Here is a 10,764-nt window from a genome sequence, read left to right as displayed (position 1 = left end):
ACCGGCCTGTTTATAACGATTGTTCGCTCTGCCTCCCACGCGGGGAAGGGGAGATCCCACCAAAACTGGAATCCTTTTGAACAAAGGCCAAAAAAAAAAAAAAAAAAAGAAAGAGAAAAGAAACGAAACCATCTTCTCCAACCTGGTGCCCTCCGGGTGAGACGCATCACGGACTGTCCAGTTACGGCTCCGGAGGTCCTTATAAGCATTAAATATATTTTGCTTATATATTCTTTTGCGGTGAAGGCCCACCAGGTTGCAGAAAACCAGTCTGGAAAAGATGGGCAGGGGAAGAAAATTTACTGGGTAATTTCCAGTTATCCACATCGCCCCGATATCTTATCTTCCCACAGGGGCATAATCGATGCGACCCTCCATTTCCAGCCTACAAACAAATATCCTAAAATATCTCTCTCTCTCTCTGTGTGTGTGTGTGTGTGTGTGTGTGTGTGTGTGTGTATATATATATATATATATATATGGATCTTTGGTTATTCGGGTTTTCTCCCGCGTAAGATTCGAAGTATCTAGGCAACGTTTCGATGAAGTCTCATTCATCATCTTCAGGCTTGCTTCTTCAGCCGAAGAAGCAAGCCTGAAGATGATGAATGAGACTTCATCAAACGCTGCCTAGATACTCAATCTTACGCGGGAGAAAACCCGAATAACCAAAGATCCACATACAAATACCGCGAGAACCTCAGAAAACAAATATATATATATATATATATATATATATATATATATATATATATATATATATATATATATATATATATATATATATATATATATTATATATTGCATACAGCTCGTTCAAAAGAATCCCTTTCCCGCTTCCAAATGAGTGCATTATGATGAGTTTTTTAAGAAGCCATATTTTTTTAAAAAAAGAAAGAAATGTGGCACTGTGTTACCACCAATGGCCAGAGATGGACAGTGCCTTCTGAAGGATGGGGAGGGGTGTGTGTGTGTGTGTGTGTGTGTGAATGTTAGCACCTCTAGTTGGGACACTCGGGTCCCCCCCTCCCCCCTGGGAGGGCTCGGACGCAGACCCCCGGGGCTCCCACCGGCTTGGAGTTGACCCAGGAGAGTGGGGGGGGGGGTGTCGTCCCCTCCTTGTCCCGACTGCTCAGTGGGCCAGAGCCCCCATGGGATCCCAGGCAGGCAGGCAAATGGGCTCTTGTTGTAAGACCTCCAGGACTTCTTCTGGCACGTGTTTGCGGTCGATGACCACTTCGTACACGAACTCGGAGAACCAGTCGTCGGTCATGAGCAGGTAACCTGGAAGGGGGGAGATAAGAGTCAGTTGATGTCAACTCGTACAGCATCCCTATGCCTGTTTTCGAGTTGCCATAAGCAGAAGGGAGGGGGAGGATATCTGAAGGAGCAGGGCGGAAGTTTAAAACCAGAAGTGCATCCCAACACTTATCTTAACAAAGATTGTAGCTAACCTACCGGATCTTCTTCCCACGAAAATCCTTAGTTGGAGAATGTGATTGATGACACACCCAGCCTGTGAACGTGCTTCATTGGAGAACGTGATTGATGACACACCCAGGGGGAAGGAGGGAAACAGGGTCACAGGGGACTGTAAATTAGGTATGCCAGAGTTGGCTTCATACATGTTAATGCCAGGCATGTTGCTCCTAATAAATAAACCTTTTGGTTTCTTTTGAAGCTTGGCTCGAGGCTCATGAGTTAATTAGGGCAATCACCGGAATCCTGACAGCTAGGCTGTAACCGCTAGGCTGCGATGGAGACGTTCATGACGAGGTTGGGCTAAGGCTGCGGCCCAAGAACCAGGGAGGTAAGAAGAAGGCCGTCATTCCCAGGCCGTCCCGTCTCTTAAGTTTGTGGTTTTTGTCGGGGAAACTAAACAACATTCGTTTTTTCTCACCATGTACAGACTAGGCTGTTTGTCTGTGTCATAGGATATATGGGAGTAGATGCATAATTTTGTATGCATATGTATGCATGTATGCAATTTATTTTGTCGTGTTTATGTAGTGTATATTGGAGGTGTGACTCTTTGAGAGCTGTAGGCAATGAAATTTCATTTTAATGATTTGTGTACAAAGTGACCATAAAGTTATTCTATTCCATTCCATTATTATTCTGTTCTATTCTCTATTCTATTCTTTATTCTAATCTCTTGTTCTGTTCTGTTCTGTTCTGTTCTGTTCTATTCTATTCTATCCTATCCTATTCTATTCCACCCTATGGCTATTACTAAGTGTTGTACCTTATGATTCTTGACCCTTGATGAATGTATCTTTTCTTTTTATGTACACTGAGAGCATTTGCACCAAGACAAATTCCTTGTGTGTCCAATCATCCTTGGCCAATAAAAAGAATTCTATTCCTATTCCTATTCCTATTCCTATTCTATTCTATTCCTATTCCTATTCTATGGCTATTACTAAGTGTTGTACCTTATGATTCTTGACCCTTGATGAATGTATCTTTTCTTTTTATGTACACTGAGAGCATTTGCACCAAGACAAATTCCTTGTGGGTCCAATCATCCTTGGCCAATAAAAAGAATTCTATTCTATTCCTATTCCTATTCTATTCCTATTCCTATTCTATGGCTATTACTAAGTGTTGTACCTTATGATTCTTGACCCTTGATGAATGTATTTTTTCTTTTTATGTACACTGAGAACATTTGCACCAAGACAAATTCCTTGTGTGTCCAATCATCCTTGGCCAATAAAAAGAATTCTATTCTATTCCTATTCCTAATCCTATTCTATTCTATTCCTATTCCTATTCTATGGCTATTACTAAGTGTTGTACCTTATGATTCTTGACCCTTGATGAATGTATCTTTTCTTTTTATGTACACTGAGAGCATTTGCACCAAGACAAATTCCTTGTGTGTCCAATCATCCTTGGCCAATAAAAAGAATTCTATTCCTATTCCTATTCCTATTCTATTCTATTCCTATTCCTATTCTATGGCTATTACTAAGTGTTGTACCTTATGATTCTTGACCCTTGATGAATGTATCTTTTCTTTTTATGTACACTGAGAGCATCTGCACCAAGACAAATTCCTTGTGTGTCCAATCATCCTTGGCCAATAAAAAGAATTCTATTCTATTCCTATTCCTATTCCTATTCCTATTCCTATTCCTATTCTATTCTATTCCTATTCCTATTCTATGGCTATTACTAAGTGTTGTACCTTATGATTCTTAACCCTTGATGAATGTATCTTTTCTTTTTATGTACACTGAGAGCATCTGCACCAAGACAAATTCCTTGTGTGTCCAATCATCCTTGGCCAATAAAAAGAATTCTATTCTATTCCTATTCCTATTCCTATTCCTATTCCTATTCTATTCTATTCCTATTCCTATTCTATGGCTATTACTAAGTGTTGTACCTTATGATTCTTGACCCTTGATGAATGTATCTTTTCTTTTTATGTACACTGAGAGCATCTGCACCAAGACAAATTCCTTGTGTGTCCAATCATCCTTGGCCAATAAAAAGAATTCTATTCTATTCCTATTCCTATTCTATTCTATTCCTATTCCTATTCTATGGCTATTACTAAGTGTTGTACCTTATGATTCTTGACCCTTGATGAATGTATCTTTTCTTTTTATGTACACTGAGAGCATCTGCACCAAGACAAATTCCTTGTGGGTCCAATCATCCTTGGCCAATAAAAAGAATTCTATTCCTATTCCTATTCCTATTCCTATTCTATTCTATTCCTATTCCTATTCTATGGCTATTACTAAGTGTTGTACCTTATGATTCTTGACCCTTGATGAATGTATCTTTTCTTTTTATGTACACTGAGAGCATCTGCACCAAGACAAATTCCTTGTGTGTCCAATCATCCTTGGCCAATAAAAAGAATTCTATTCTATTCCTATTCCTATTCCTATTCTATTCTATTCTATTCCTATTCTATGGCTATTACTAAGTGTTGTACCTTATGATTCTTGACCCTTGATGAATGTATCTTTTCTTTTTATGTACACTGAGAGCATTTGCACCAAGACAAATTCCTTGTGGGTCCAATCATCCTTGGCCAATAAAAAGAATTCTATTCTATTCTATTCTATTCTATTCTATTCTATTCTATTCTATTCTATTCTATTCTATTCTATTCTATGGCTATTCCTATTCCTATTCTATGGCTATTACTAAGTGTTGTACCTGATGCTTCTTGACCCTTGATGAATGTATTTTTTCTTTTTATGTACACTGAGAGCATTTGCACCAAGACAAATTCCTTGTGGGTCCAATCACACTTGGCCAATAAAAGGAATTCTATTCTGTTCTGCTCTGCTCTACATTCTATTCTATTCTTAATTCTGTTCCCATTCTATTCAAGTGAGAAACATTGGTTTAAACAGAGATGCCCTGGATCACTCCCAAGAACCAGGCCTGGCTGAGGTATTCTGGGAAGTCCATCTGTCTTCAAGAATGATTAATGGGGAATTCTGGGAGTGGAAGTCCTCCCCTCTTAAAGGGGATAAGGTTGAGAAACGCTACTTTATAGGAAAACCCGCTTCCTGAATAATTTTGATTTCCCCCCCTTAAGCTAACTAAATGCATTGTATTATTATTATTTTAATTGAACGGATCAGCTAGTAAGAACGAACAGACCCATCCATACATTGTTTTCCTACTGACCCCATAGCCACAGGGCTTAAAATCGAAATGTTTCAGCATCCAGAAACCAAATAACTGAATTTAAGAGTTTTTGAGCTCTCTTCGATTTGCGTCAAACTGGCCAGGACAGTGAATAGCGTTACAAGATCGGATCTTATATTATTTTTTTCCTCCAAAAGGAAGAATAGGTCTTATTTTCCGGTTAGGTCTTATTTTCGGGGAAATACTGGACCTCACTGAGTCTGTCTGACTGAGAATCTTAACTGGGGCTTATTTTTTTTTGGGGGGGGTAGGGCTTATATTACGAGCCTCCTGAAAAAAACCATGCTAGGGTTTATTTTTCGGTTAGGATCTTATTTTCGGGGAAACTGGGCTATTTCAAGAGCCGCAAGAGAAAACTAAGGATTCAAGTCCCATGATGCAAAATCTTTGCAAATTTGCAAACTTTCTCTCACTTGGGGGAAAAAAAGAAAAACCCCAAACAGGACAAAATGTACAGGGAACACAGAGATTTCAGCGAGTATTTTTGGAAACAAAACCCAAGAAAAAGCAGATTTGATAACCTTTTGGGCCAAGGAAATTCCTGCGTATCAGAGGAAGTGCCTTCGCGGTGTGAACAATGCCCTTTGGGGTGGGGGCAGAAGTCAGGGCGGCCAGAGGGAGCTCCTCCCCCCCCCTTGGGAAAGGTGGGGGAGGCTTGGCAGGAAAGGTGGGTCGAGACCCCAAGAAAGCGCTCTCATTTCCTCCCTCCCTTCTCGCCCTCCGCCTCCTCCCACCCTGGTTTAGTCTGTTGTTTTAGGCAAGCCTCAGACTGAGGTTTGAATCCCTGCCAGAGTCGGCTTCCAAACTGAGCTCGCTACAGGCAGTCCTCGACTTACGACCACAACGGAGCCCAAAATTAATCTCCCCAAGCGAGACAAGTGAGCTTTGTCCCGTTTTTTACGACCTTTCCTGCCACTGCGGTGAAGGGAATCATGGAGTCACACGGTTGTTAAGTGAATCCGGCTTCCCCTGGTCGGAAGGTCACAAAAGGGGATCACGTGACCCCCCCAGGACATTGAGACCGTCGTAAATATGAGTCAGTGGCCAAGCGCCTGAATGTGGATCCTTGTGGAGATGCTGCAATGGTCACTGAGTGTGAAAAAACGGTCGTAAATCCCTTTTTTCAGTGCCGTTGTAACTTTGAACGGTCACTAAACAAATGGTTGTAAGTTGAGGACTGTCTGTAACCAAAGGGGCTTTGCTGTGTTTAAATCCTGAAAGCTTGAAATGGCCCCCTATGAAGGACGAGGAGAGGAGAGGAGAGAATAGAATAGGGAATAAAATAGAACGGAATAGAATTGAATTTGAAAGATTAGAAGCAAAAAGAACTTGAAATAGAATAGAATAATACAGTTGGAAGGGATCTTGTAGGTCATCTATAGACAGACAGACAGATTAGATAGATAGATAGATAGATAGATAGATAGATAGATAGATAGACAGACAGACAGACAGACAGACACCGTAGACAGATACAGACAGACAGTTGGCAGATGGATGGATGGATGATAGATAGAGATGATAGACAGACAGATGGTAGAATTAATGGATAGATGGATGATAGATGACAGACAGACAGATGATAGACAGATGATAGACAGACAGACAGACAGACAGACAGACAGATGACAGAGAGATGGTAGAATCAATGGATGGATGGATGGATAGATAGGCAGACAGACAGACTGTAAAATTAATGGATGGATGACAGACAGATGACAGACAGAGAGACAGACGGTAGAATCAATGGATGGATGGATGAAGATAGATAGATAGAGCTAGGCAGACAGATAGAGATAGATAGATGAAAGATAAATAGATATAGAGATAGATGACAGACAGACAGACAGAAAGTAGAATCAATGGCTGGATGATAGATAGATAGATAGATAGATAGATAGATAGATAGATAGATAGATAGATGACAGACAGATAGACAGAAAGTAGAATCAATGGCTGGCTGGATGATAGATAGATAGATAGATAGATAGATAGATAGATGGATAGATAGATAGATAGATAGATAGATAGATAGATAGATATGAGATAGTTGACAGATAGACAGAAAGTAAAATCAATGGCTGGCTGGCTGGATGATAGATAGATAGATAGATAGATAGATAGATAGATAGATAGATAGATAGATAGATAGATAGATAGATAGATAGATAGATAGATAGATAGATAGATAGATAGATAGATAGATAGATAGATGAGAGATAGTTGACAGAAAGATAGACAGAAAGTAGAATCAATGGCTGGCTGGATGATAGATAGGTAGATAGATAGGTAGGTAGATGGATGGATGGATAGATAGATAGATAGATAGATAGATAGATAGATAGATAGATAGATAGATAGATAGATAGATAGATAGATAGATAGATAGATAGACAGAAGGTAGAATCAATGGATGGCTGAATGGATGATAGATCCAAAAACACATACACACCCCTTCTTGCAATTAATTTGGGGGGAGTGGAGGGAGAAAGAGGAGTCAGAGTTCTTGAATGGGGATGTGTTACCCTCCCCTTGGCTCAACCTTGAAAGCCCCCCTTCCCCTTCACAAAGGACGCCATACCTTTATTCCCACGGTCTTCACCCCAGGAATTCTCCACGCGCCACTTCTCGTAGCCTTCGTCTGGTTCTTCCTAGAAAAGAAGGGTCGTAGGCGGTGAGAAAAACCCAGCGGGAACCACCGACTGCAAGACACTTCATCCTGGGGAATGAAAATTACTTAAGCGGTACAGGCAGTCCTCGACTTATGACCAAAACAGAGCCTGAAATGTCTGTTGCTAAGTGAGAATTTGTTAAGTGAATTTTGCCACATTGTACGACCTTTTCTTCCCACCGTTGTTAAGTGAATCGCTGCAGTTGCACCCAGTTGTTAAGTGAATCTGGCAGCCCCCCCCCACTGCTTGTCAGAAGGTCGCAAAAGGGGATCGTGTAACCCCAGGACATAGCAATGGTCATAAATATGAATCGGTTGCCAAGCGTCCGAAGTTTGATCGTGGGGACGGTGCGAAAGTCGTAAAGGTGAAAGATGGTCGTAAGTCACATTTTTCAGTGCCATTGTAACAGAGTGCCAATGTAACACTGTCATGCCCTTGTGGGAGTCCGACTCCGAGGGGGAGATTGAGCAGCTGACAGGGAGTGGGAGTGTGGCTCCGGTGGCTGTGGAGGAAACTGGGGAAGGGCACACAGTCCAGCTGGGCATTCAGAGGAAGACCCAGGGCCATCCCGTCTTCATCCTAGGGCACTCAGGGAGGAATGGAGAAGGGAGCAACGTGGTTTACGGGGGAGGAAAGGGCCCTGATCCCCTTCATGGGCTGCAGCTGGGAAGACTGTTTAAAAGGGCAAACTGCGCATGGCAGAGTTGCTGGAAGCAAAGTGTGCATTATCTTTGTCGAGGCTTATCTGGGTTTTGGTGTCCTCCCAACTGTGGGTGCTGCATCCGATGAAAGTCTGCAATTTATCATCCTGGCCTGCTGTGTTAATTACGTCAGCGTGGTTTGTGTTGGTTTTTTTTATTTCTAATTATCTTTACTTTGGGTTCGGACTGCATTTCTGCCCTTCGTAGACTGTTTCTGGAAGAGTTTGATCTCCAGCCAAGGGTAATTGGACATTGGGGGCCAAGTTGGAGGCATTCAAGGGAATTTATTCTACTTTTGTAACTTTGTAATTTTTGTGTCACGCCCCAGGTCTTCACAGGTCACTAAACAAACGGTTATAAGTCGAGGACTGCTTATATTTGGTCTGCCTGATCGAATGATTTTTATGAATGATTTTCAGGGCGGTGGTTTTATTTTTTCCCCCCCCTTGAACTCCAGGTAGTCCTCGACCTACGACTAGCATTGAGCTCAAAATTTATATTGCTAAGTGAGGCAGTTTGTTAAGTGTGCATTGGCCTCGTTTTATGAACTTTCTTGCCATCGGGGTGGAGTGAATCACCGCAGTTAAGTTGTTAAGTGACTTGGCTTCCCCGTGGACTTCTCTTGTTAGGAGGCAAAAGGGATCACATGACATGACCCCAGGGCGCTGTGACGGGCATAAGTGTGAAAAATGGTCGTAAAGTGTGAAAAACGGTCAAGTCACTTTTTTTTCAGAGCCATTGCAACTTGGAACTGTCACTAAATGGTCACGCTGTTAAGTCGAGGATGGCCTGTATGGATGGAAATATCCCCAAAATGGGGTGTGGTTTTTTTGCATAATGTCCTGTTTTGTTACTTGGTGTCCCGAAGTCGAGAACGCTTCAGAAATTTTGGACACCCGGCTGCTACGACAAACAAGTTTTCCTTTTACAAAAGTAATTGAAAAAAATATTTGAAAGTGCAGAAATGAATAGATTTAGCATTGGAAATTAAAGAAAAAAGAAGACTCTGAATATAACATGGTATGGGATTTATTTTAGCAATGGTTAGAAAATAAAAATGAATTAAAATGGATCAGATGAATATATAATAGTGATAAGAGAAGATTTGTAAAAATGGATACATTGGATATTAACGACATGAAAACGTGATTATCATATGTGGTGGACCTGCCCAAAAGCAAAAAAAAATAAAAAATACTGGAGAAAATTAAAAATCGGTTAGAAGAAATCACAAAAGTTAAAACTGAGTTTAAACCAGAGATATTTCTATTAGGAATCCTAAAACAGAAAATGAGCAAAAAATTATTATACATAATACTCCATATATTAACGGCAGCAAGGGTCACCTTTGCTCAAAATTGGAAATGCAAAAACCCCCGAATTCATGGTCATAAAGAAAACCCTGGAATGTGCAGAAATGGACAGGCTATCAATGGAACTCAGAAAACAAGAGGAGTCAGAATACTATGAGATTTGGAACTTATGGTATAGTTGGCTGGAAGATAGACAAGAAAGGAATAAAAAGTCAAATAAAAGGACATGAAAGAAATTGGTAATATTATATGCAAATTTATTTGTGATAAATAATTAGAATGAAATTCTGTATTATATCTAAATAAGTGAATGAACATTTGATACAATGAGAGAGTTGTCAATTAGAGCGAACACTGTATTTGCCTACGTTGCGACAAATGGAATGTTTTGATTTTATTGTATGTATATAAATATATTTAATAAAGTATTTTTAAATTTAAAAAGAAAAGAAAACGGATTGTTGTTATATTAGTATATTGATAAGGAGAGTATTAATTGTAAACTGTAAGGACATGAAATATGAACTTAACTGACACACGGTTGAAATGGAATGGATTGATTGTACAGTATGTAAAAAATATTTTTTTTATTTAAAACAAAAAACACGCTTCCTGCCAATCTGGCATTTCTGGTTTCAATTTGGCTGCCAACAATTGCTTCTCCTCCAATTTCTCGACGTGCCAACCTGGTTTTGCAACTGCTGAATGCCAGGGGCGGGTGAATATTTATATATGTGTGCCGCATCGTTGCAAAACGTATTTAAATAACCACAATAGGATTGTTGGTCAGGATGAAGCAATGGTGCCTGAGGAAGGAATTCTGAAAGGCTCAGAGGGAAGAGAACGGCTCTGCTTGGTAAGAGGACTAACCACCAGGCAGGGTTCCCTGGGGTGAGGGGAATGAGACCCCCACCCCCACAATAAATAATTCCCAACATAATTTTTTAGGCTAGCGGGACAGTGTTTTGACATTGCTAGAACAGAGGAGCTCAACCGTGGCAACTTGACATGGACTTCAACTCCCAGAGTTCCTCAGCCAGCATGTCCTCTTCTCAAAAGGTTTCCAACCTTGACTTGTGGACTTCAACTCCCAGAATTCCTCAACCAGCATGTCCTCTTCTCAAAAGGCTTCCAACCTTGACTTGTGGACTTCAACTCCCAGAGTTCCTCAGCCGGCATGTCCTCTTCTCAAAAGGCTTCCAACCTTGACTTGTGGACTTCAACTCCCAGAATTCCTCAGCCGGCATGTCCTCTTCTCAAAAGGTTTCCAACCTTGACTTGTGGACTTCAACTCCCAGAGTTCCTCAGCCGGCATGTCCTCTTCTCAAAAGGTTTCCAACCTTGACTTGTGGACTTCAACTCCCAGAATTCCTCAGCCGGCATGTCCTCTTCTCA

General features: G+C 40.9%; 1 protein-coding gene across 1 annotated transcript in view; it reads right to left on the bottom strand.

The window, feature by feature from the left end:
* Positions 1–1,066: 1,066 nt before the first annotated feature.
* The window catches only part of BLMH (bleomycin hydrolase), a 39,090-nt gene continuing 29,392 nt past the window's right edge, over positions 1,067–10,764 (bottom strand). Inside the window, exons 11-12 of the mRNA XM_087955845.1 lie at positions 7,265–7,334; positions 1,067–1,284 (exon numbers count right to left, since the gene is read on the bottom strand). Coding sequence (XP_087811971.1) covers positions 1,133–1,284; positions 7,265–7,334 — 222 coding nt within the window. The 3' untranslated portion in view covers positions 1,067–1,132. The remainder of the gene's footprint in view (positions 1,285–7,264; positions 7,335–10,764) is intronic.

This window comes from Notechis scutatus, chromosome 1 (assembly GCF_049901735.1).
Source record: "Notechis scutatus isolate UNSWTSFEM ecotype Mainland chromosome 1, rNotScu1.2, whole genome shotgun sequence".
In the NCBI taxonomy this organism is placed as follows: Eukaryota; Metazoa; Chordata; class Lepidosauria; order Squamata; family Elapidae; genus Notechis; species Notechis scutatus.
This window is presented reverse-complemented; position numbering and strand designations above follow the sequence as displayed.